Raw genomic sequence first — 27,991 nt, 5'->3', positions numbered from 1 at the left:
ATATCATTCTAAACAGGCCGTGTGCTGCTACAAAAGATCCCATTTTACACTCTATGTATGAGCAAAAATTTTATTCTTGATATTCAGTAACTAATGCAATACACATCAAAATTTCACATATGAGCTGGATGAACATTCAGCATCTTCAAATCAGGATGGCACTGGTCACTCACTATATGTTAAAGATTTAAAAAAAAAAAAATCATTCCTCACACAACATAGAAATATTGTCATTTCAAACATCCACAATGAATAGTTTCAAATGTCCTAAGAAATACTGTGCTTTTTAGGTTAATATGTTTTTAATCTTTAGCAAAACTAGTAGATTTAAGTCAATATTTTATACAGTGCTAACACTAGTGGATTTTCAATAAGAATGATAAATATTGGATTAATGATTCAACAGACTGAATCTTTTTTGATAGAAAAGTAGCAGATAATGTAGCTAGTAATAACTATACATGAATCTGCTGCCTGTGGAAAAGCAATAAAAAGGCAATATATTGCTATAGCATATAATCTATTAGCGTGTTTCACTGCTTCCTTGTCATTGGTTTCCTTGCAAAGTGGGCCTTAATACAGTAACTTCTGCTGTTATTTAACTGACTTTACATAATAATTTAATTGTGAGGTTACTATCTGGTGAATAAATATTCGAGTACTAAACATTTACTATGGATTTGACGGTTCTGAAGTAACTATGCACATTCTCATTCAGACTGTAAAATCCTTAGCACGGTTTAAATGAATATGCATGTATATATGCACACTGACAATACATTGTTTACAGCTTGCAAAATAACAACTATTCTAAGAGAAAAATCCTGATGCATGCATTTAACAGAAAAATGTATGTCAACACAGGGAAACTCTCAACCAAAAGAGGACAGTCTAAGCTATCATTAGGGATTTTAGACAAAACACAAAACCAAACATAGACAGAATACAGACTCCTCGGAGTCAAAGTGAATCAAAAGAAAACATCAGGAGGGAGAGAAGAATTGAAACAGCTAATTAGTAGCCTAATCACATCAAAAGCAATTCCAAGGCAGCTGATACAGATGCCCGTGGAGTTTGCTAGGCTGGCCGATGCCACTGATGGAAAAAATACTTTCCAGTTTACAGCCTGGGTCATCTGACTGCATACCCAGAGAGGTAAGAATGCTGTTTTTCTTCATTCATGACACAATAGTTTACGACATCAGATCAGGCCACAGAAGCAGTATTTTTGCAGGTGGACTAGGGAGGAATAAAATGCGCAACTCCTGGGTGTAAAAAAATGTAACCTTTGGTATTTTCACATATTGAGAAAATACAAATATCATTTCATTTGAAAATACCCTCAACACTTCTCTGTCTCCCAAAACAGCTGCAACCACAGTAAGATGAGCTCTTTTTAGGAAATACAGAGGTCCTGCTCGGGTCCATTAATGTGAAAAGCCAAGATCTACATGCTAATTTGACCTGGGGAAATTGTTTGATCTCTGCTCCCACTCCCTCTGTATGGATCACACAGATGAGACCACATGCAAGGGAGGTAAGAATCAGGCCTCTGTTTTTTATCAGTGCTCCTTCATAACATAGACCTAAGCTTGAGGGGAAAAATAAAGCAGATGACAGATAGTCATAGATTGCACAGTAAAACCAGGGGCTGCCTGGATTCTAGAGTAAAATTAAGGTGATTCCAAATTGCTTCTGGAAAAGACATAAATTCCTGAGATATAAAAGGCAACATTTCCAACTGACTAGCAAAAAATCTTACCTTTTCAAAAATATTACAAATTGTATGCATTCATATGCTCAATAAGCACAAAATTTCAGTGAAGCTGGGAGAACTCAAATATTTCAATCTCTCTCCCTCCCCACTTTCTAACTAAAATCCTGACTAGTCTCTACTTGATCTTCAAACTACATCAATAGTTTTCTCTGCCTAGCTATCCAGAATATTAACATTCAGATTACAAGATGTACCTCTGAGTCAACCTGTGAAGTGGCTTTTGTCAGCAATTATTTTTGAATATTTTCTAGGACATAAATAGCATATACTGCAGCTTCCATATCACAGAAAGCATACATTAACTAAATAACAAGGTACCATCAAGGTACAATCTATCTTTTAAAATCAATTTTTTACACTGAATTTTTTATACCATGCTGACTTTACAAGGAAAACAAAGTACCAACTAACAGCATCAACCACCTTTTTAGAATTGCTTCTTGTAAGACATGAGGACATCTTCAAAATGAATACAATATATTATTATGAAACAGGATGCCCTTTGTAATGAAAATACTGTAGTAAAATTGCTGGTATGACTTTTACAGGACCCACACTGAGAACACTTTGTTAAAATACGTGTGAGAACACATCCAGGGAACACCAGGTATAACAGAAATGGGGCTGGCAGGGGACAAAGGGAAAAGACATTTTATCCCATCAGCTCTCAGTCGAGGAAGGTCTGACGAGAATGGCAAACTCATGTGTGCATGTGTGTTTATGGGCTGAGAAGGCGAAACAAGTGCACGAGAAAGTGCCAAGAGTACTCTTAAATCTGTGCAAAGACACCTGCAGTGCTTCCAAAGGAAGGCACTGCAGGACCTTACACAGTGTTTGAAGGGTTGCAGGAATTGTAAAAAGATGTCTTTGACATAGCCAGAAAGAAGCAGTTACCACAGGGAAGAATGAATAGGGCTGGTAGTCAGAGGTTTACAAAGTTGATAGGCATGCTCACTGAAAATGTGAAGTTCTTTATTTACAAATCCTCTTTCCTGATGTGTTTTTGCAAAATGAAGAAATGCTTGCTGATTTTTTTTAATGATAGCAACAGCAAATTTTTAATCATTGCTGAACTGAGTAAACCCTTAACATTTTTCATTATCTATCTTTTAACAATTATCTCAAAATCCAAATATCCTTTTGTGTTCTAATTACCATTAGATTATCAGTAAATTCTTCTTTATCATACACAAATCTTGCCATCATTAGCGATGTTTTTTTTGTGAGACTGCAAATATTGGCATCTATGATAAACTTTGCATATGATTTGGAAATTCTTGCTAGATCACAATATAGTTAGAAATAAAGATGATTCACATAATGCAATGATTGTTAAGCCACATGAAGTGGAATAAAGTTCTTAGTGTAGCATACAGTTTTTCACTTCTTGAGAACAACAGCAGTAGCTCACCATGAAAAATCCAAGAAAAGAGCCAAACACACACAAAACAGGACATTATAGGTAACAGGCGTCCAGACACTTGTGGGATAAATTTCTATATAAACCTGTGTTCAAAAGTAGGAAATTTTACTGCAAGCTTTCCACATACATTTATCTATTCATTTTTCTCTTCATACATTCTGCTAGAGGACTGGACAACAACTGCAGCCTAGTTCTCTTATGTTTCATAGCACTGCAACTACTTACAGCAGTGGTAATTGCACAGACATGTGCAAAGGCAGGTTAACTCATGGTTACCATTCCAACGTTCCATGGGCATATTTATGGGTTGTTTGTTTTTTGGTTTGGTTTTTTTGGGGTTTGGGGTTTGGTTTTTTTTTTTACACATTCATTAATTACTACTGAAGCTAATTTTTTTTTTCTATTTAAGGTGAAATGTCTAGTTATTTCGTCCTATGTTTTCTACATAGGTAACTTATTAAGAGGCATCTTAACCTACTTGGGTTTTTTTCTTAAATCTTGCTTTATAATGCACAGTGGCTTATAGAAATTGGATTTGAGAACAAAATAATAAACGCATTAAGAATCAGAGAATTAGGCTTTTTGTTAATTTCTAAAGTGCTGAAAGTGATCTATTTCTTCAACACAAATAATCAGTGATTTAATAAATGTGAAGACAGTCCCCCAAACCATAAAGGATACAAAGGGTGTAAACCAATACAACCCCATCTCACTGAGGAACAGAAAGCTTTGCTTCTGGAGCTCTAATTTTAAAAGGAAGGTTAATTAACCGCTAGACGCAAAAAAAGGTAATCCAAGCTGTTGGCGTGACAATTACAGCAGTTATGTAATTAATACTTATTACAACATACCGTTATACCACTGCATAAAGACACACTGGTGTCCCATGGAATTTAAAGTCAAATATTTGGAACAGTTTTGATGCCCCTCACCATTGTATTACTTGTTCCCAAATCAAATAATAAACATCAAAGAGAAGCTACAAACAACAGGATATCACTTGCTGGGTATTGCCGTGTAAGCGGCACAGCAGGATGTACCAGCCAGGAGAGATAACCTCAATGTCATTAACCGCCATAACCTGGGCAAGTGCACAAACAGGTCCTCTTGGCTTCAGCATTTCCTGCTGCCTTCCTCAAAACCCCAGTGACCACTGACAAACTGGACACTGTTTCACTGCAGGAAAGAATGTGGGATGGTGAGGCAAATAGCTTCTCAGCTCAGCCTGTTCACCATTTGCCTCTGAGTGAGAAAATACTCAAAGGTCAGGTTTATTCTCCACTGGTCATATATACTGAGTTTTCAGACGAGTCTGAGTGTTCAGTTAAACTCATAAATACACATAAAAACTGGCTGTACTTGGTTTTGAAAAGAAATGAAGACAAATGTCTGGAATGAGCAATTCCCTTAATGTTCACTGCTGCCTTGATTTCTAGACCTCCACTCACATAAGTGACAGACCCAATGCTACTATTAACAAAACTAAGCAGATGCAGAAATAAAAACTAGGAGTAAAATCAGAATGAAAGCAACTAAGAGAGGGTAATGTAAAAAAGGTTGCAGGAAAACACAGAATATCAGTACAAAACCAGTAATATATACATTGATTACTGAGTTTCTGATCCCTTTGCCACACTTATTTTCTCTCTGCTATTCTTTCTTGCAACCTAGAGCTGATGCTAAGTTTGGCATCAGCTAATATCAAGAACCAGAAAGCCAAAGGAAGAAAGAGAGAAAGCACAGCTGCAAGGAAAATGGAACAGGAGAAGCAAATGGGCAGTAACTATGAGGAACAGGCTAAAACTGGGGATTTTACATTATTAAAACAATAGTAGGGCAAAAACATCAAAAGAAAAAAGAGCAGATAGCAACCACACAGAAGAAGACAGCACTGGAGGGGAAGGAGACAGAAAGGCAAAAAATACATAGTGAGCTGAGCCACTTCAGTCTGTGAGGGCAGAGAAGAATAGGGAAGAAGAAACAAAAAAAATTCACAAGTAAAATCCCACTAGAGCTGAAGTATTTGCTACAAATTTTACAAGTAAGAAAAGAATTAAATGATAAAGCCTAGTTGATAAGCAATGAAATAAAATGAAGATAAACACATCGTACTTATACAGTGATCTAGCATTGAAGCAATAGTTCCCCTTCTGCTCGAGGTGAGAGAGGCTTCTAGAGCCCAGGCCAAAAATCAGCCACATTCAGCAATAGCAGCATGACGGAAAATGGAAATTCTGTGTCAGCAAGTAGGGCGAGGACTTGAGGTCCACAACAATAACTCTTCATGACCCAGGTTGTCATTAATACAGACTGGATAGTTAATAGCGTGATTGTCAGCAGAAGAAAAAAGATGTGGAAAGGTAGCAGAGAGTGCAACAAGTGTCCATCTATTTCCTGATCCTGAAAAAGCAAAGCACAAGGAGAGAGAGAAGCAACATGTATCTGCATGGACATTAAACACACTGAGATGGGTTAGTCTCTGCTATGGATGTCCTTCAGCTGTGGGAATTCCCTCATGGCCAGCAGGGTCTAGGAGATGGGCAAAGGTCCCTGGTCACCAATCCACCTGGCTGCTATGCCCATGGGCTGGAGAAGCAGGACTTCCCCATCCCAAAGCACTCCAGGGACCCCGGGTCACCAAAGGATTCTGAGTCACACACAGAAAGTCCAGACAGAGCTACCATAACCAAAGCTGGGTCTTGGGCTGCTTTATGCCACTAATGCACCAGCTTGGCATCAGGATGACCCAGAAAATGAGAGCTCTTTTTCCTTTTTTGAACTGTTTCCATGTGCCTTGAAGAGATATGGCACAATCTCACCCAAAATGTTTTTGTGCACACTGTACAAATCAGATTCTTGAGAATACACCTTGAAAAATCCTCCTATCAGAGTCCTTGACAAACCTAAATTCTCCTTTTGCCTCTCCTGGATTCAAAACCGCAAGCAACCATGGACTAAAGGCTGCATCTATGCATCAGAACTCACTGCCCTTTCCCTTCCCCAACCCACAGGCAGTTTAACTTTGTTTTACACTAAAATGGTAGTTTCATATGCTGAAGGGAAAGGCAATGTTATATTTCAGAATGTAAAAATTTATCAACTAAGAGATTCGTGTGTTCAATTCAAAGCTGAATGTGCTTAACACACAATACTTAGCACAAAGGAAAATGGGTTTTACTTCTTATTTACTGTATTCTATCAAAATGATCTAGGAAGTCCTCTTTCTGACTCAGCTTGACAAACCCCGCTTGGCCAAGCTTTCATACACAACCTCCATTATATGAATTCAATATAATAATAAAAAAATATGCTAAATGAGTTTTTGCCAGCTGTTCATGCACACATCCCTTACAGCATTGCGTAAGTCAGATTGCTGACTGTGCCTGGTGAAGATCAAACTTCCTCTAAAAATGATCCACTTAGTTTCCTGAAAGGAAGCAAAGCGTAAGCTACTCAATTCACAAGAAATCTCTGATATCTGAACCACACAGTTACAAATCTGTCCTGCTAGAAACATACAGTGTCACATCAGTGACCAACAGCTACAAGCACAAAAATTCAGAGAAACAACTGCATTAACACAAAGGAGAAAGCACCAGATTATCTGAAGAAACAGGTAAATTGTTTTAATGAGATGAAATTACTCGTAAAACTTTTTTCATTCATCCCACAACTGAGCTAAAATTCTGATTCTCCACTCTGTTCAGGAAACAAGATATAAATCTCTATGAAATTATTGTGCCCAAATTATTTCAATATAGTAGAGGCCAGTAGCACCTGCAAGTCCTTATACTGCAGAACTGACTGAATAGCAGCAGAATAATATTTTTTATCTCTAACATACAGAAAGGGAGTATTCTTATTTCAACATGTTTAAAAGCATTCAACATTACATATTGAATCATTTGCATTCTCTATTAAAAATATAAAAATTATTTCTTTTAACTTATAAAACTATGTAATTTGGCCCACTGAAATTTATTTAGTTCACTTTTTGCTTAAAAACACTTTTAAGTAGTATTTAAATTTGGACAAGGCCCACACTTTGAATCAGTGCTTCTTGCAACAAGGATCTTTCCTCTGAAAACCTTTTGGTTTTGTCTTATTTAGAAGACATCCCTTTATTTGCGGAGAAAATTAAAATCCTTCTAATCTAATTACATTTTTTTAATGGAGTGCAGATACAGCAGTGAAATCTGTGCTATGTCAGCTTTATTCACAATACTGAAAAGTGTGCATTTTCACATTTAAAAACATTTTGTTACAAGAAAGATGTATTTCAGAGCTACCCATACTTGAAGGCAGGCTTGTTCCAGCTCTGCCAAGAATGGGCAAACGGCTTATGCTGTCTCTCAGGGGCAAAAACCTGCCCTGAAGGTCAAATCTGACTCATAGGCCACATATTTTATAGGCTTGCCTAACAGTTTGCTCTACTTGACTTGTCTCAAAAGCAAACTTCATAACATTTTATGCAAACATTATACAACCTTAAGTCTGAGCTGTAAATCAATAAAACTCACTTAAACTTGAGGAATCTCTGCAACAGGAAATAGTCTCTTAGTTGAAATTCTGCTGTAATTAATGTTAGCATTGATAAATCTTACCATTTTCTCCAATAAAGTGTCATAATATTTATAGCTTTGGATTAAAGTAAAAACATGATAACCAAGATACTGCATAGAATTTGAGGGAAGCAGGTTTAAAAGTTAAGCCTCTAATTTTCATGGGTCTAGACTCAGAATTTGAAAGCTCTTGTGTTAGAATGCCATGGGTTTGCATTTCATGATCACAAATTTCAAGAGCAGTCTCCATAGAAAAACATGTTTCTCACATGCCAGAACACTACAGTTGATTTAAGTTAAGGCTCAGGTGGCAAATAATTCATCATTCTCTTAAATCAAGCCTCAATATTTCTGGAGGTCTACCTCATCGGTATAATGAGTGAAAAAACAGGTATTAGAAACAGCCTGAGTGACCACAGCTGTTTGACATTTGAATGTTTTTCAAAGGGATCCTTTGGGTTTGGATGATGAAGAATTTTATTTTTTTTTAAGGGAAAACAAAAAAACACCACCACAGCAACATGAAAATAGGTCATAGACTGCTGTTTTTCCTTGTCCTTTACAATAATACCTTCAGGGAAAGGTACCTGTGGGTACTTTTGCACTGTAGATATTACCAGAATGCAGAACAAGTAAGTAGTATTCAGACCTTTCTTTCCTCTGGATAGCTATTTAAAGAAGAAAAATGTTTAACCATTTACTTAGCTAAGCCTTCTGCTGTGACCATGAGCCCCTCTTCATCTTTCACTTTTTTATCAGTAAATAAAAAGATTAAAAACAATTTTAGCTCTCTAAATTTTGAAGAATTCATTGAATTATTTTGAGATACACACGATATACAGTACTACTTTTCAGGTGGATAAACTGACTCCAAGCGTTCCACACACATGAAAGCAAATATAAAATATAATTTAAAAAGAGAAAAACTATGAGAATTTTTGCTCTGGCTTAAGTTGAAGACATTTTTGCCAGAAAACATGTTCCTAAAAGTACAACTTGAATGACGATACTTTCATGCACTTTGTAATTTGGTGTCTTCTTTGCTAAAAATGGCTAACTCAATACCGTTAGTACTGAAAATAGCAGACTGAAACCACACTGACTCATTGGTTTTGTAGTATAATATTTCATGTAGAACACAGAGTTTTATTACTCTTCCTCTTTAAGGAACCACTACAAATATATTGCGCTTTTTCTCCTATACGAGGAACTAATCAGGAAAAGAATATAAATATTCTTTCCCATCTAGGCATAACAGCACATTAATTCTGAGACAGTACCAATACAACAAAGGAAAATATTCTGAAATTAAGATACAATTTACTTCAGGCTCAAACACAGCAAGCACAGTAATCTTCGCGTTACTTGAAGAATTTCACCTTTGTCTGTTACTGATGATTACTGCCATCCAACCTTCCCCAGCCTCAGACCATAAATTCAGATGATATTCTGAGAGTCAGAAGTAAGGTAAAACAGAAAATGAAAGGCTCCAGGTAATTCTGGCTACTAGTGATATGCAGAATACATACATCTATCTTATGGTCATCTGGTGCAGTTTAAAGTTCTCACTGAAGTTTTTGAAGTTCGACTACTGTTCTGTAAATGGAGCAACAACAGCAAGAAGTTTATTTCTCCACATGGAGTCACCACAGAGTATACAAATCCCTCACCTACTGCAGTCCATCATTAACTGCATTGCTTCAAAACATTCAACCTAAAGTCAAAGGGAAGAGGCTACACAGAACACATCTGCATCCCACAGCAGCTCTGTTTACAAGTAAGGGACTTCAGCAACCCTCAGGTCCTTCCATAGGTGACTTCTGTAAACACCCAAGACCCAGTCTCAAACTCTGAAGACTGTAAGGATACAACTATCTGTGAAAATGCCTCTCTGCCCAGGAGAGGGTGAAATGAAAATTAAATGAAAATTATATGGTTGTGCAACAATGAGGTGTGAAATTCCCTGGATGTAAAATTCTCTTGGCTGAGAGGTTTGATCCCAGAAATTCCTACGGGAAATCAAAATGGTGAGAAGATGGATTTTCAGCAAGAAAAGGCCTAACTTTCTGCAGAAGTCTTCCAGGTAGAGACTGGAAGGAGTGCATCATCTTTACCCATTAAAAAAAGGAGGAGGGAAATCTAAACAACTTCAGAATCATCAGGACTTGGGTGAATAGTAGCGAACATGAGTTCCAGTTGCATATGTGTGCACCACCTGCAAACTCTGATTAGTTTATTTGGAATAATGAAAATTTTTGGTCTCGTGGTATCCTGATAGCACTGGCTTCCAATTTCTCAGTTGTATTTCTCAGCCTACTGCAAGAACACTATTATTCATTCTTCTTCTCAGCTTCAACTAGTGAGTCATCAGTAGGAATAAATCCATGGGTGCTTCACAGGACCTAATACCTCTGATGCACAACACACTGGCCTGCCTGTAAGCCAACTAAATTCCAAAACTTTGTTAAACATCATAAGTTTCACTACCACCTTTATGAGATGCTTTATCTTGACTGATATGAATACTCCAAATATGTTGTACAACATACTTAGTTAGCTTTCTTCCAGTTTCTATAATCAAAGTAATATTTCACTATTTAGTGGCTGAAAACTTGTCACAGTGTAACCCCGGTAAGCAGCTATGTAGAAAATAAACTCTTTCCCAGCCAAAACCAGTACAAAACTATTATAATAAATCACATTTTACCTCCTTTGTTGTGCTAAGGGAACTAGGTGATGCACTGTATTTTTAAAGAATATTTTTAAAAATGCATGTGTTGTCAGCCATCTTACAGCTCGTTGAGAAGAAGTTAAAAGCCCATCAGGCTCCTCAACAGGCATGAGACTAGGTTTTTTGAGGACTTTTGGAACAGAATTAGTAAGAGATCTGCCAGGTCGGGGGAGGAACAGAAGTAACACAGGCTAGTTCTCTGTTGGGGACAGGATTAGAAAATCTCCCTGGAAGAGGAGTTCTCAGGGAGGACCTTCATACCTCTATTACTTCTACTGGCCAGATTCCTCAAAGATTTGTCATCTTTAAAGAAGGATCTAAGTATCAAATACTGCATTCCTGTATTTAAGTACTGAATTGATTAAAGTTTTGTTCATTCACAGGCTCACACTTTTTTATACCTGTGTATATTCGGAACATTGTTCATAAATTGCTTCTTTAACTAAAAGAATATACCTTTCAGACTTGGCAATATATTTTGAGCAATTTCCATTAATCTGTTCTGCATGATTTCTGTACTCACACACTTGGTTACTCTTCAAGAAGACTGTATGTGTCATAATTTCTAGCTTTGAAAAGAACTATTTACGTTATCTCAAGCACTTTGAACCATTTTTTAGACAGAATAAACAGAATCATCTGAAATCACAGTAATTGTAAGGTGACTGTGCACCATAAATTAGCCAAGAAAAGATATTTGGATTAATATCAAACAAAAAGAACAGTTCTAACAGCAGATTATCTTCTTCTTGTTGGGAAAAAAGTCCCAAACCCAAACTGCATAATTTAAACTACAGAAATCACTCAGCCAGAAGGAAAAGGGAATCTCCTTATGTTAAAATTAAATAAATAGTCATGTAAAGTAAAAATGTCAACATAAAAGCATAGAAAACAAAAATATAAAAAGATCTAGGTTTATATTACAATAAAACAAAATGCAATAAAGAACGTAGTAAATAAAATAGTGGGCACAAGAACATGTAAAATTGTTTAATCCTCACAGAGCTGAATGAAGCCTCCCTTTCTCTGAAGAACCACTCTTATCGGGAAGGTGTTTCATGGAGGAGAAAGAGGCAATTGAAGCTAGGAAATGATGGATAGCAATGACCTTTCTATCTGTAAAACATGGGCATATTTTAGGTATTTAATCTTGAGAATTGGATTATTATTAATCAATTATTCATGACAATTTGAATCTATGGTAGATGTTTTTTGTTTTCTTAAATATCACATAGCTAAGGTCCTGCTTGAGAACTGGAAAGGAGATTAAATCCTCACAAGCAAATAGTGTTCAAGACTGGCATTTTCTTTCCCCCTAAACATTCCTTCCCCCACGTAACAGCACACATTGATGACAACCTAGTACCTTCTGTAAAAATTCTGCCTAAATATTCGAAATCCACCTTTATAGCTTTTTTTTAAAGGGGGAAAAAAAAATCCCCAACCTTTCCCAAAGAACAAAGCAAGGCATTATGGTAATATGGAGCAGCAAAAATTCCCATGGCTTCATTCCTATAGCTACAGGTTACTGTGCTTCATGCTTTAACATCCACTCTTCCTGACTTGCCAAAGGTGAGTGGTAACAGAAGCAGAATGTCTCCATTACAGGCCACCAGATCATACAATGAAAATAAGCAGAAGGTGTTTGCAGATATTTAAAATGCACTGCTGAAGAAGGAAGAAAAGCAGATGGAGCTATTCTAAGGCTAAGCTCTTGAAAAGCAGAACCTCTACAGCCTGAAATAAAATACAAAATATGTGTGCATCTGTGAAGGGAAAGGAATAGGTCTTAACATTGCCTTGAAGAATACCTGAGCTGAAAAAAATATGAAGGTTATTCCAATTTGGGGGAAACCGCTATGGAAAAGAGTTTCTCCCTTACTCAGGTCCTAAAATTGAAGGTTATGGATAGCAATGGCCACCTTGTGAACAATAAAGCCAATTTAACACATCTAAACTTATCAAATATTAGGCAGTTCTTCCTGTTCTCAAATACTTTGTTAAAAAATGTACACCTTATTTCTAGTCTAAATGAACTTCCTGACATTACACCTAGTTCTCCCTTTGTCTGCTACAGTGGAAGAATTGTCTTACAAAAGTTCTGTTCATTGTGGTATTATGCTTCTTAGGGACTAGGCAAGCCCCTCTTTACCCCCCTTGTTAACACTAAACAGATTGAATTCCAGGAGTTTTTCCACAATAAGGCATGTTTTCAACTACTCCAGTCATTCCTGAGATATTTGCGGTTCTCCCCTGACCCTTCTCCAACTGAACACAGTATTGCAGTAACAGTTATGCAAGCTTATTAACAATTAATACAGAAAGGTAATATAACCATTTTCTTCTTATTTAGCTCTTCCCTGTTTATATGTCAGTATACAGTAACCTTTTGACTCTCAAGCTCTCTTCAAAAATGATTAATTTCTTGGTTGAAGCTTCCCGTAAGATTAACCATTTACCCGGGATATTATGAACATTTTCATTCAGGAGCAGAAGGGATGCTCCAAAGGAGGTGGGGTAAATCTCATCATCTAGAGATTAAAGAAGAGGGCTTAAGAAAAGAACTGCAAGGGCAGGGCAAGGTGAACTGAAAACATCTTACTGTGGAAAATGGGGGCAGCATTTTAGTTTATTGATGTTGCTTGGTAAACTGAGTTCACAAGTGCAAATGAGAAATCATACATAATGAAGTCATTACAGTCTCTAACACTAGACTTCATTGTTGGTGTGCCAATAAAACTGACTGATTAATCTACTTCCATATAACAGCAGGATAAAACAGCTGCAAACAAGGAGAATGTTGGAAATTAAACAGTGGAAACATTTATAAAGTGAAAACTAAGGTTAATACAAATGGAGTATGTATCAACTGTGGGGATGGAAAACAATCTGTATGGGAAAAAAAGAAACTGAATCATTAGGATAGTGGCGAATGGTTGTTAATACCTGAGAAAACTGAGGTATGTCCTGTCTAAAACATTTTAAAGAAACAGTTTAAAAATACACTGTAATGATCCAAACACTTATTTCTAACCTCAAGCTTCTTTCTGCAATATTCTGCAAACTTTAGTCTAGTGGGGTAACAGATTTGGTTGAATCACAGCCATTCTGAGTTATGATACTTATTATTTAAGATTAAATACCTTGTGATAAACAAGCTTCTCTTTGCTCTACTTGTTCTATTTTTCAAACTTTAGTTACTGTGTAGATCAAGTTGTAAAACTTCTGCAACCTACAAGAAGTACTTGTAATTGAGCCAAACTGTTTCTCAAGTTTTTTTAGAACAGACTTCCCTACTCATAGCCACAGCCCCCCAAAAAAAGAAGAAAAAGAAGCTGCTTGAATGTCATAATTTTTGTTTCTTCCATCTAAAAGACTTTAACATTAAAACTTAAAAAAATTCATTAATTTGAAACAAAGAGAGGATTGCATCATAGCAGCTACTCAAATGTGTCTCATAATAAAGCCACTACGACACAAAACTCAGTTAACACTAAGAATTTCAGAAACTTCCAGCTTTTACCTAAACTTGCTTTTCACTAAGTCAAAGGTAAAACTACTAGTGATTCCAGGAGAAGCACAGCTATGCACACTGGAGCAGTACATTTTATGTCAGAACTTTATCCTATCTTTGACCTTTTCCCTGTTACATTTTTAATTCAGCAACAGATAACCATCCCATCACAGAGACATATAACTGCATATAACTGTCAAGTCACTTTACCAGGGACTTGGAGAATCTGCTGCTATTTCTACTACACGTTGAAAAATTTACCTTCTTCTCTCCCACTTCCTCAATGTAGCCACTACAATATGTCCTTGCAGTGAACTGATTAGAGGAAGCACAGCACCACCCTACTGTCCTTGGTCCTTTCCTCCATAGTTTAGGCACACTGCTAACTGCTACCAAATAAATCTGCTTTCCCATGGGTCTGGGAATAAGGAAACCTCTAGGAAGAGGGAATGAGGAGGCCACTCCAAAAGCAGCAGATGCCAGACACACCTTCCCACGTCCTCATCACAAGCACAAAGCAATTGCTTGTCCAGGGACAATTAGGTCTAAAAATAATGATCTTTTGGAATTAGGTAAATTCTCAAACTGTGAAGGAAAATTCTTCCTCTTTATAGTCCCCTAAGAATTGTTTTTAAATTGTCAGATAAATATCTGACATGCTAAATTCAAATTTTCCTGTAAATGATCTAGATAACTATTCAATATATTAAGTATGTAAATATTGACTGGGACTCATTATTTAGAAAAAAGTAATAACTAAGGTTTGAAAAGAACTTCAACTGCTAACACAAAGTCCAGGAAAAGTTGATTGTATAGATAAGATTAAAAAAAACCCCAACAAAGCAAAACTAAAAAGAAACAGATAACAGCAGGTTCAGAAATAAGACTTTACCCCACTGTGTATCGTGCAGTACATGTGCAGTGTAAAGACAGACTGACCCTGAAGTGTGTGGTCAGGCAACGATCTCAGAGCTGGAGCACCACTCAGCATTTGGTCCATTTACTTTCTGAATACACCCTATAATTAGAGAACAGTTTCTCATGCTGCCCCTCCCTTGAGTAACTAACGTTCAAGCATTCATAGAATTTTAAACTAGTATTAGCTCTGGCAGTTGACAGAAATGTTTTCGCCTCAGGAAGGTGCAATTTGGACAGCATATGATCTTCAAGACAGAAAAATGGGAATAATCTTGCATACCTTTTTATGTTTTAAAGCATCCAAGACATACACTAGGAATGTGGACTTGTGAAAAATAATTATAAAAAAACCACAGTTCCATAGCATAGGTCTAAACCCTTGTCTTACAGCATTCTTCTACTTTTGAAAGGAATAACTACTTTAGGATTCAAAATTGTTTATAAACTTACACCTGACCAGTACTCAATGCATCTGGAAGCAACTGCTCTCAGCACAGTTTACTCTGCCACTTAAATGTATAACCTGAGAAATCAAGGGCGATGACACCTGGCAGAGTTGCATACTGCAGCTCACGTGCCTACTAAATATACAGATCCCATTATAAATGATAAGAGACGAATATAACATTAAGGCTTTAAACTGTAGATGCCACAGAGGTCTATACTATACTGCACCACTCAAATCATACCTTTCTTTAAACTCATTAATTGTGCACGCTGACAGGAGTCATTCTGGGAAATAAATTCGGTAGACATGCATTATAGTTGCAACACAATTGCATGTGACACACATTTAACTGAGTCAACAGGCAGTATCCCGTTACACTGCAAAAGCAAGCCTAAATGGCAGCAATATGTTCTGGAAATACTTACTTCTGATGAGGTCACCATCAGTGCGATTTCCCCAGATGGACTGGTCTTGTATCTCTGGTTGTATACTCTGGTTACTGGAAGGCTGGTTTATGTCTTTATCTCCTGCCGCAGTATTCTCTTGGTCAGTTTTATCTAAGTCAAAAGAATTTTTAACATATTAGTTTCTATGGTATTTTTCCTCTATGTGAACAAAACTCATATTTGAAAATTAAAAACAAGAGAATAAAATATAACTTGTCTTAGCATCTCATGTAGTTTCCTTAGAAATAATTCCTAATAAATTTGATTTTCAATTTGTTTTCTTGTTCAGATCAAAATAATTCCTCTTTAAGAAAGTCTCTCGGTCATATTGTGTTTAATCATGCAAAATAATACTCAGCAGCTTTTGTAACAAGTTAAGGTTGATTTTGCTTGTATTTAGTTACTTTCCACAAAATTTTCAGATAAAAATTTTAATTGTTTCGTCACACAAAAAACCATCATTTTTTGCCTGCATACATGTGGCTCTGGCATATAAAAGCCACAAAAATTCCACAAAAGTCTATTCTCTATTAGTTACAGTTGAACATATAATTAAAGACAAATATTGTTGAAACTTCAAAAACTATTAGTACAGACAGAAATTCAGAAATTTTATTATAACACAATTCCTTAATTTTCATTGGGAAAAGAAGAAACCTTTTAAAAGCCATTCCTAAATAAAAGTCAAATGTTTAGCTTATGATGAAAGGAAAAATCATTTCTTCTCTCCAAGTATATACAAGATGCAGGGAAATTTCCATGGTAAGTATATTTGACGGATTCTTAAGCTTATTTCACAAGATAGCAGACCTTGTTGTTTTGATGATTTTGCCAGTTGCATGCAGACCTGCATTTTCTCAAACCAAGGTAAGTGACAGCGTTCATTTTCGCTGTCATTAATGTTTTAATAGTCAAATTCACACACAAAAATCTTTCTATTCTTGATTGCTACAGGTTTTTCCTACTGGCATTCGAGGAAACATTTCAAATCTGGAACTACTTTATTCTTTATTTACAGTGACAGATTATCAGTTTATATCATTTGCTCAAGGGTTCTCTGAAACACTAAATATTTTCAGTCTTGAGTATTTTTTGAGTATACATACAACATTTAGTATTTACAGTAAATCTAAACGAGCAACTGTTGAGAAGTCTGTTAGCTCTATTTGTTTCAAACAAGAATGTGTTTATAAACCACTTATCACAATGTAATGATACCATATCCTCTAGTAAAGCAATGATTCCAGTCCTGAGACACAGAAAAATCACTTATTGCTACTGCGACATATTAAAGGTTAGTTTCTTTATGTAACCAACAGCAGTTTGATTTTAAATCGTAACTTTCTGCCTTTGTTAGCCACCCTATTAAACTGAGGCACTGAGCATCACTCAAAATAATATATGCCATATTGTACATATAGTAAGTAGTACGTGCCTTCAAGCACTGCTGCTCCCCTTCTATTAATTTCCACTTCCAAAATGTCTGACCCAGCTACCTCCATGGTACTTCTCCCTCATCTCTCCCTCCCATCACCATTTCATCAACAACTTGTCAACATTTTCTCAAGCCCATCCTAAAATGAATCATTTCACTGGGACTATGGTAAAGTTACTGGGAAGTTTGATTGGGAAGATATCCATTGACTTCAATTAATTTTGCATCTTGCCCTGATAACTTAATCTCACTTAGATACTCATGCTATCCAAAAAAAAACCCCAGATTTTTTCAACCCCTTTGACAGACATCAGATACAAATTATTTCTACTTGATATGTATCAGATACAAATCCAGCTGTTTTGAAGTATGATGATTTTGCCTGTGCAGTTAGGTATTAGGTGCAAATGTGTTTCAAAAGTGGCCTGAAATAGACTGAATGAGAACAAGAAGTGTCCTGGAGAGAGCTAGTGTAAAAGCACTCTGATTCCCACACAGAGTAAGCTTAAATGAGCTATTTCAAGAGATTTTGCCCTTAATTTACTTTACTGCAGTAACAACACCAAGATTACAACAGTACCTACCTGGCAGTGGTAGTACAAAACTGCAGTTACTGTACACAATTTTCTTGTACAGGATAAGACTTTGCAGAGCCCTACTATTTCATATAGTAAACAATGAACAGCTCTAAGAAACACTAATGTTAATATTATGGGGCCCTCAGTGTTCTAGATTACGTTTTTATCTAAGAAATCTGAAGGAGTGCATAATACAATCAGTCAGCATTATCCACAGGGATTTAGTTTACATTGCTCTGCTTGGTTTTGGTTCAGTATCTTTTTGCCTTTTTTTTTTTTTTTTTTTTTTACTATGTAGGTTGTAAGTGTATTTTTCGAACTATAGAATCAGAGAATACCAGGTTGGAAGGGACCTCAAGGATCGTCTGGTCCAACCTTTCATGGCAAAAGCAGAATCTAGACAAGATGGCCCAGCACCCTGTCCAGCTGAATCTTAAAAGTGTCCAATGTTGGGGAGTCCACCACTTCCCTGGGAAGATTATTCCAGTGGCTGATTTTTCTCATTGTCAAAAATTTTCCACTTGTTACAAGGAGCAACCTGTAGCCATTACCCCTTATGTTTTCCATGTGACTGCTTGTAAAAAGGGAGTCTCCATCTTCTTTGTAGCCACCCTTTAAATACTGGAACATGGCTTCTTTTCTCAAGGCTGAAAAAAACCAATTCTCATGTTTACTTTTATTATTCTAGCTGGATATGGTAAACTGCCAGTCAGAACAATGTAAATGATATTAACAGTTAACAAGAAAGAAGAGGTACTACCACTGAACAATTTTGATAGGAGTTTACAACAGTTAACATTATTTGAGTATCTGTTCTTTGATCTATTGAATTCACATGAAGACTTCCCCATGAACGTGCATAACAGAAACCTACAGCATTAAACATGTATTTGGTATCTTACTTTGCTCTCCAGAACTACCCCCTGGAGCAGCAAATCTCCTGGCAGATGCTACTCTGTGGGTGTGGTGGGCTGATCCTGGGCAGCAGCTAAGGACCACACGGCCACTGCTTCCCTCCCCAGCCCCCAGCGGGATGAAGAGAGAGAACAGAAAGAGCACAAGTGAGGAAACTTGTCAGTTGAGATATAGTTTAGTGAGTGAAGGAAGGAGGAAAAAAAAACAAGTGATGCAAAAATCACTTGCCACCTCCCACAAGTAGAGCTATGCACAAGTCACTCTCTAAGCAATGGCTACCTCCCCCAACACCTCCTCCCTTGTTTTTATTGCTGAGCGTGACATTATATGGTGTGGAATATTCCTCTGGCCAACCTGAGCCAGATGTCCCCTCCCAACCCCCTGCCTGCCCCCAGCCCACTCACTGGGTGTCAGATAGGGAAAAGAGAAAACCTTGATACTATGCAAGTGCTGCTCATCAATAGCCAAACACTGGTATCCTATGGACCTTGTTTTGGTCACAAATCCCAAACACAGCACCACAGGGGCTGCTGTGAAGAAAATTAACTCCATCCCAGCCAGACTTAGTATAATGGGGCTTTAGAAAAAGTAGATGTTAAACTAAGTTTATTTAAGATTTTTTCATACATCCCTTCTGATGCATCAGAACACTGCAAATAGACAAACACTGTTGTCCTGATTAATTATTGTTTTTTCCTGAATGTGCACCAGGCCTCAGTTTTAAGTACAAACTAATTTATTGATTATTCCCTTATAATAAGCAGCTGATGATGGGATATAACATTTTAATCTTTTTATTCTAGAGATGCAACTACAACATACCAACTACAACCTATCACACATGAAGACTCACTCCAGAACTCTTGAGTCTGTGTTTTGCTGATGCCATTATTTTTTTAGGTGCATAAGAATAGTGATAAGAGTAGTTCATGAAAGGTAACATATTTATGAGTCCAGTAAGAATTGACACAAAGACCTTAATCTGGTTGCCATGTTTGTGGCAGAACAGCTTTAACAAAGCCTACAGCTGGCACAAATACTAATAGCTGGATCTAGCCATAGAAAAGTATGACTTTTTTCTACTGCATCTTCAAATAAATTTATAACACTTCTCTGTTTCAATCAAGGTTAACCTTAAGAATTTTTATGTAATACCTCCTTAATATTTTAGCTTCTGCTTCCTTTAGTACACCTTTCCATTCTCACATGACTAACTCCAAAACTGACAGCCAAGAAGAGAAAGAGACGTTCTTCCTAGCAGTTCAAGTAACGGAAAGACTCATTATGTTCTGATTCTGGCAGTGCCGAGATAGAAATCCAACCTCTCTTTAAAACCACAGTAAGTTACTCTAGATCGTGTCACAAAAGCAACATAGCCATCTTACCTAACACGTTTCAACCACCAGACCAACAACCTGTGTGGCTATCTACTTCTCCTAAACTAACAGCAGTCTCTGGGCTGAAGAGCTTCTATCCAAAAGCCCCACAGGAGTTACAGTGACACCCACACAGAGTACCCTGTCATTTATCCTGAAGGTAAGCATGGACACAAACTCTACTTGTGTAGAGATTAATGCAAGTTTAAGGTTTTAATAAGGAAGAGATACAACATGTTGGCAAAGTACAGAATTGAGATGGTTAACAGCCCAAATCATATCTATATTACAGACAACTAGTAAGCCACTTTGTGAAAAAATTTAAAATTTTAATCACATCTCAAAATTACTGTTTCATGAAATAAGTGAACAAGGTGAACTAATTTTTTGTCATTTGGAATTATTAAAGTATATATAAATCCCTTTTATAGTACATACATTCATTTTACCATAATCTTGTTATATTTATTTTTAAAATTACACAGCAATACATGTATTTCATAGAATCAAAACTTGGTTTCACCGTTGAGACTACTGTAACACTGACTGTTAACTCCTGTTTTAGTTTGGAGTATGTGTCTCTGGCTACATACATTTCTTTGCATCATGACAAATACATTTTACAAGACACCATCAACAGAATAGTGTCAGCAGTCTGGGTCAGCCTCAAGGCTACTATTACAATAGTCCTATTAAACCCAAAATTTAACAAATAGCGAGAATTGTCAAGAAAGACTTATGTATAGTTAGGCAAGAAGGGTATACAAGGCAATCTCTCCAGATTCCCTCCAATCCTGTCTTCTATGCCTTTATAAAGTTGCTGGGTTATAGATCAAACTAATTTCTGAAAATTTCTTACAATATCCCAGTGAAGTATCCCTCTTTTCAGAGCTATATTAATTCTGTCTTTCTCTATGATAATGTAAAGCATATTGAGTGGACATTGAATTAATACACAAAACTGATAGAAAATACAAAAGAGATAGGTAATGGGATGTACACTTGCAGGACACACCTCAAAGGGCTCAAGTCTTTGACAAATAACCAACTTTACTTCTCCAAGTACTTGTCCATTTGTACATTCATACTCCACCTGCCCCCACGCGCCCCACTATGTCTCTTGAGCTTGCTCAAAAATAGGTCTCAGTGTGTTCAAACATGGCATCATACCTTAATGCATCAGTAAGTATGTAATATCCAATCTCTGAACACGTGAAAAAAATGGAAACAAGTGCCACATTAAGTGGGTTACACGTCCTCAGAGTGTGATTGACAGCTAATTTCTATCATTAGATGACACATAAGCCTATATACTGACTCAGCCATCTCTTCCAAGCATGTGAACTGTAAGAGTGCTTGACTAGCAACATGACAAACTGGACTTGAGAAACAGGTTTAGAGTTTGTCTATTGATACAGGGACACTGTGCATGTAAAATGAGTTAAAAATCCTGTCGCTGCAACAATAGAAGGCTTTGTTGCTATGACACATTCATTTTCTGTTCACCAACAATGTGGTGGGCTGCACCAAATATCAAGTAAAGCAAAAGCAATTGCTGGGTAAGGCTTCTGGAAACCTGAGTGCATCATTCTCATCAAGAAGAGAGACACAAGCAGAATGGACTGGCACAGTGGAGTCATTGTGACCTCCAAAAATGCAGAGTCGGGAACAGTCCAAGAGTTTTATTGTTTAAGGGCAGAGGAATGATGGAAGCACAGGGCAAAGCTTATTTATGTACCTAAATTTGACCCAGCTGCTGGGATGTAAACATGAATCCTCAGAAGGCCTGAGTTATCCCTGAACAAGCAGACACAGATTAAAACATACATGTACAAAGCTCAAACCATCCCAAATGGAATTTTGTCCTTCAAAGCAAAGAGGAATTACAAAAATGGAAAAAAACCAAAAAACAAACACAGAAGTGAGGAACAAAAAAGTTGAAGAATCTTTCCAAAAGGAAAGATAACAAAACAGTTCTCTGTCTCAAGCCTGCAGTGGTGGGGAGGGATTGAAGAGCATGTGGCAAACACTGCATTTCTAATGCTTCCTTTGTTCACTAATATCCTCCCTGGCAAGGAACCAGTGAGGATACTATTTCCCACCAAAAATTCCACTGTTCACAACAGTAACACAAAGGAACCGCGATAATACCAGGTTTCACAATGCAACCATAAACGGTAACACCCATGAGCTACTCCATGAAAAGCCTAAAACTTTTAGGCATTTCACGTAACGAGTAAGTTCAACTATACTATTTGTGTAACAGAATGCCTATTCCAGGTCATGATTTGCCTGAAATGATCTCATTTCATTAATGACTGATTGCACAATCTAATTAATATTGATTATCCACAAATTATGGAGTTGGAAGCCTCCACTTAGATGTTTGATTTTTTTAAAACTAAAATAACTAATTTGTTGTTATTTCATTTCAGTGGCTTTCACTTAAATGTCTCATTACAACTTTCAATGGCCCTCAGAGATGCCACTGAAAAAATTAGTCCCTTAAAATTAGAGCAAATCAACTGAACTTCTTGGAAAGCTCTTACACAGAATTTTCCAGGTGCAAGCTATGAAACAACCATGAATGTACTACAAGTTAGACAGCTCTTGACAAATTTCAGTCATGATAAATTAAAAATTAACAGCAACATGCAAATAGGTACTCTGCACTATTAAAGGCATTAAAAAATTCAAATACGTGAAAACTTCTTTTTGCAAATAATCACAGTAATTGTCATGCAGTTAGTTATAAATTTATGTTATTCATCCAACAATGTTTCACATGAGTACAAAACTCATTTCACCGAAGTGCTAGGCAATACTCGGTGGCTATGGCTGTATTAGCAACAGCATGTGCCAATAAAAGTGGACCTGTACAGTGAAAGTGTTGATTTTAAGGACACATTCCATATTATACATGTTCCAGGGACTTTCTACTTTGGCCTAGCTCTCAGATTTAATCTCAAAGAGTGATGGTTTATTAGTGGCTTGAGGGCATTAGGCACATTCCTGTAGTGCATCTTTCAGATTACTTTGTCCAAAAGGAATCCAGTCCAGGTCACTACCCAGGATCACTCCACAATGCAAACCAAAGCAGGAGTGAACAGGAGATTCGCTTCAAAACTGCATTACTGATCCAAATGAAAACACTAGCATAACACACTCATTGCTGGATACTACTTATTAGGAAAAAACAAGTGTTTAAAACAAAAAGAAATCTAACTTCTGAAGGCCTGGAATGGAATCTGAGAAGAATTATTCCGATATAAAATTAGCCTATGAGATGGAACAAAAGTATTTCAAATTTGATGCAAGATCTTTACAGTCAACTTTATGAAATACAAGTCTATCACACCCATGTGGACATGAATCACTTTACTGGAATGGCATATATGTGAAACTGAAAGCAGAAGTATATTTTTATGACAAATTAGAGTTAGACACTCATGAAAGTTTTAGGTATTTTAGTCAGTAATTTTCAATAAATGCCTCAGTACTGAAAGCAATGAAACAAATTTACAGAGATTCACTCAACTCTTGTCAGATCACAAGTGGGAACACAAATATGGAGGAAGTATTTGGTAAATTTGAGCAATCTGAGTGCACTGGTTAACCGTTAAAATAAAAAATCCATTACTCATAACACTGAGGCACTGCTGGTAAAGTGCAGTAATTATGGTGATAGTAATCGTTGTTGCCTCAAGAATGTCCAAACATTCCCAGCAGTAGGTCTTCTGTCACCCTGTCTCAACTAGCCAGCACGTTCCTTTAGTGCTCCTCATCATGAAAACAGTTAAGCACAGAAAACATGAAGAGGTTTGAATCACATTCTTGAAAAGGAGCACATGCTTTTTGTACTTTTCTGAATAGAAGTAGTAGTTGCTGAATATGGTTTCTTCAGACACCAAATCAGAACTGCATCACCATCCAGCAACAGTGACGATTTGCACCAGAGAATGGTCACTTATAGAGCTTGTCCCTTAATACTTCTACTAAACTTCTCCATCCTCCTCCCCTACCCCAATAAAAAAAATAAATTCTAGTGGATTTCTATCATCTAAAGAGTTATCAGAAAGTTCATATAGTTGAAGTGGAATTATCAATCTCAATTTCACAATAGGCTTTTTATTATTATTATTTTATTTATTTTCTTTCTAAATTGAGAAAGCTAAATATTATGCACTTGTTATTCTAAGTTACATTTAGTTACCAACAAGCAAAGGTAAAAGCATTCCAAATATTTTATAGATGACGGTCCTACATTTTCTAAAACGCGTCCTAATTCTCTGAATATAGTTCCATGTTCACTGAATTTCTCTCTTGTATTCCATGGTTTATTCAAATGCAGAGGATTTAATAAAAAAGTCTACCCATAGTCCAGGCAGTAATCACAACATGACCTCTAACATATGAAACATTTTCCTTAAAGCAGAGCGGTTAATGGTCACTAATTGTCACACGCCTTGTTTAGGGACATTATTTTGCTACCTACCAGTGGAGAAAATATTTGATCACAGCCAAACTGAAGTGGTCTGAGCATAGAGGTGACACTATTCACTGACTACATTACACAGCACACACGTAGAAGTAGTCATAATTTGATTCCAAGGCCTGTGGAGCTACAGAAGAAGAGAGTGCATGACTGGGATCTTTTAACAAGGGTGCACGAGTAGAGGTACTCTTTTGGAAGGATGTGGCAAAAATTAACTAGATGTTTGCAGAAATTAGGTTAAACCTTCCATCCTATAGTCTGTACGTTAGACCAGCAGACTCCGTTGGCACAGAAAATGGTTTAAAGACTGAAACTGAGTATTGACATTGCCACAAAAGAAGACTATGATTTAATTTGCTCTCTCATAGCACACTAATTGTGGAGGGGCAAAGCCCAGTAATCTCACTAATATTTATGCATTAATTAAAAAATGAACTAACAAGGAAGAACAGTGACAGGGAAGATGTTGAGAGAGCATGTTGGTTAAATTAACACACAAATATTCTTTTAATTTGTGAAAGCCAGAACATGCCATATCTGTAGGCCAAACTATGTCTCAACGTAGTTTTCACCATGTCCACAACTGATAAATACCTTGCAACCCACCTCAGCTTTACTGCTTTTGTCTGTTTTTTAATTACATTGTGGGATAGCTATTTGTTGAATATTTAAAACTCAGTTGAAGTTTCTTTTCCATTCATGGAAAAATACAATTTGGCTTCAGCATCTGAATGTATATGATAGCAAGCAAAAGGAGTACTCTGGGTATTTTGATAATACCTCACAGAACTACAGAAGAGAAGACAAGTCTGTTCTAAGGATATAAGGCATCTATACCAGTTAAACAAATATAGAAAGCATATTAAAGTATGCTTTTACCAATCAAAAATTCTTTCTCACTAGAATGCACTTAATACTTTATTATACATATAACATAAGCCATTTTTTTCTGATTAAGGAACCTTTATTCCTAGGTGGACACAGGTTTCAAGTACCTCACAGTCAATATATGGAGTCATCACATAAATATGATGAGGTGATTCTAAGTAAATTAGTAATTATTTCAAATTATTACAGATTTTTCCAAATACCTCTAGCCTATTTCCAGAAATAATATGAATTTCAAACACAGCTTTTAAATGACCACCAAATTCTAGAGAAGTCACTGTACTTTTGGATCTCCTGGGGGTAGTATAGAAAGAGTAGGGGGTGTTTAAAGTTCCAGACATACTATCTTAGATCTTCAGTCCTGGAATATCTGGACTACCTTACCCTGTAACCACACACTGCAAAGCTGACAACAGAAATGCTGGAATATAGACTGGAAATGTTATGAACTCACCTCTTCCTCTTTCCACCCCCATTTCCCCAACAGACTTAGGCTAGAAAAAAGCAACAAATATTCACAGCTATCCTTAAGTCTAAGTTCATTAGAATAAAAAATATGTATTTGAATGCTGAATTCTGTAAAAAAAACATCCTTGTCTTTCTGTGAATTATACATATGCTCTAAAATTGAGCGTGTGCCTTGAAAGGTGTGGCCAGTGAGCAAACCTGAATCAATATATTACACTTGTTTGTACCTTACTGATCCCTAAGAAAGTAACTTTATAATCCTCCACTTCAACAGCTATGAGCTGTAATTGTGCCATTCAGATTTTCTGCACATAGCTTGTCTGTGGACAGATCAGTATTTGTTTCCTTACTTTTCATGAAAAGTAGAGCATGTACTGAAAATCTTACAAAATGGAATCACTTAAGACTTTATTTCATAGTGAAAACTCAGTTTAAAGTGGCACTGCAATAATGAGACCACTTTCCAGGATAGTTAGTTCACTGACTTACAACTTCAGTAACTTTGATGTATGGCCTACATGCAGAATTTAACCTGTGATCACATGACAGATAAAAACAACACATTGAAAACAAACATGCATTACAGATACTGATGTTTCTGGCAAAAACGTGATTGTAACAGTTCAGTTCTGCATGCTTGATCTTCTGTATCTAATCTTTTTTTATTATTCTTTTTCACTGTTTAGAAGTTATGAGTCATTCTCTAGGACAAAAAAAACCAATCCAACAATAAGATAAGTATAAGCCAATTTAATATGTCTTCCTGCCAGAACATTTTTTACTTAGCTACGGATACTTTCTGGTTTCTCAAATGAGTCTTCAACTTTGATTTCACATAGCTATTGATTTTCCAAGTTACAAAAACAAGACTGCATCTTTAATCCACAGTTGCACAACTGTTACCAGGCTCTCCTCCAGTTAACCAGTTATGAATAAAGTTACAGTTTTTGAACAAGCTTATTTGTCTGTTCTTCAGAGACTTTTTAAAATCCTGTCATAATTCTGGAAAACAAAGCTGTAGCTGTAAACAAAAAAAAAAAATTAAGTCTCATCTTCACAGACCAGGACTCAGGAGGCAAACATACCTCCCTATTTTGAGGATAACCTGCAATGCACCTTGTCAAACTTCTCTAAATGAAGGTGATCAGAATGTAAATTTATTTTGTGCAAATACAGAAGGACATAACTTAAAGAATTTATCTTTAAGATAAATGTACTTTTAAACAACCTTCAGCTGATACGAAACAAGTTAATACTCTCAGAAGCTGGTTTTAGCTGCAGCATCACAGAGTAATCTAAGAAAACAAACAGTAAAGTGACCTCCAACCTGAACAACGCTGCTGCTCCTGTATAAACCTTTCTCAATTTATTGCAAGACCTGGAAAGATATTCTAAACACAAAGCTGAGAAACAAGAAAGCTATTTTTAAGGACCAGCATCTGCCTCTGAATGACTGCAGTTTTTCAAGTACTGAGAACCGGTGCTGACATCAGTGGATCTTCCCCCCCCCCCCCCCCCCCTTTTTCTTTTTCGCATTTCTGGTTAAAACAATAAAGAGATGGAAGTGAAAGTGTTACAGAGTTACACCAAAGAGGGGAGGTCGGGGGGGAGGGGAAAGAGAAGAAGGGTTAAAACCCACGAAACAAGTCAGCAAATGTATCATTCAAATAAAAGGCGCAACAATTACAGAGAAACTTTAAAGCAACTTACCTCGAGGGAGAGAGATCAAAGCGCGGTTTTCAGTCGGAGCTTGCTCTGGCCCTTCAGGCCCCGGAGGAAGAGGTTCTCTCACTTGGGACATCTGCCAGCTCTCTCACCCAGTAACACAGAGCCTGCACCCCCCTCCAACAAAACTAACACGCCACCCTGAAGGAACAAGCAAATGAGCGGGCTCGTTAATGTATTTTATGCAGGAAACTCACGGCTCGGGGGCGAGGGACTGAGGAGGGACAGCCACGAAGCGGCGGCAACTTCGCGGCGCGGCGGCGGGCGCGCCGCCCGCCCCCCGTGGCGAGAA

At 36.9% G+C, this 27,991-nt stretch overlaps 1 protein-coding gene and 1 long non-coding RNA gene across 5 annotated transcripts in view; both read right to left on the bottom strand.

The window, feature by feature from the left end:
- Positions 1-27,991, bottom strand: part of MDFIC (MyoD family inhibitor domain containing) — a 51,037-nt gene that overhangs the window by 21,007 nt on the left and 2,039 nt on the right. For 2 of the 4 annotated variants that reach the window (XM_074827538.1, XM_074827539.1), the window contains 3 exons: positions 27,685-27,840; positions 18,384-18,479; positions 15,799-15,930 (listed from right to left, as the gene is read on the bottom strand). In XM_074827538.1, coding sequence (XP_074683639.1) covers positions 15,799-15,930; positions 18,384-18,479; positions 27,685-27,775 — 319 coding nt within the window. In that variant the 5' untranslated portion in view covers positions 27,776-27,840. Of the gene's footprint in view, positions 1-15,798; positions 15,931-18,383; positions 18,480-25,960; positions 26,001-27,684; positions 27,841-27,991 lie in introns of those variants that run through there. The other 2 variants (XM_074827540.1, XM_074827541.1) reach the window with 2 other exon arrangements.
- Positions 57-11,485, bottom strand: LOC141924660 (uncharacterized). Its single transcript, XR_012623627.1, has 2 exons — positions 5,313-11,485; positions 57-172 (listed from the first exon to the last, which is right to left on the bottom strand). It is a non-coding gene; the product is annotated as an uncharacterized LOC141924660 (long non-coding RNA).

Source organism: Strix aluco, chromosome 5, assembly GCF_031877795.1.
Source record: "Strix aluco isolate bStrAlu1 chromosome 5, bStrAlu1.hap1, whole genome shotgun sequence".
NCBI classification, from domain to species: domain Eukaryota; kingdom Metazoa; phylum Chordata; class Aves; order Strigiformes; family Strigidae; genus Strix; species Strix aluco.
Note: the sequence above shows the minus strand (reverse complement) of the source record. Positions and strands in the feature narration are given on the sequence as shown.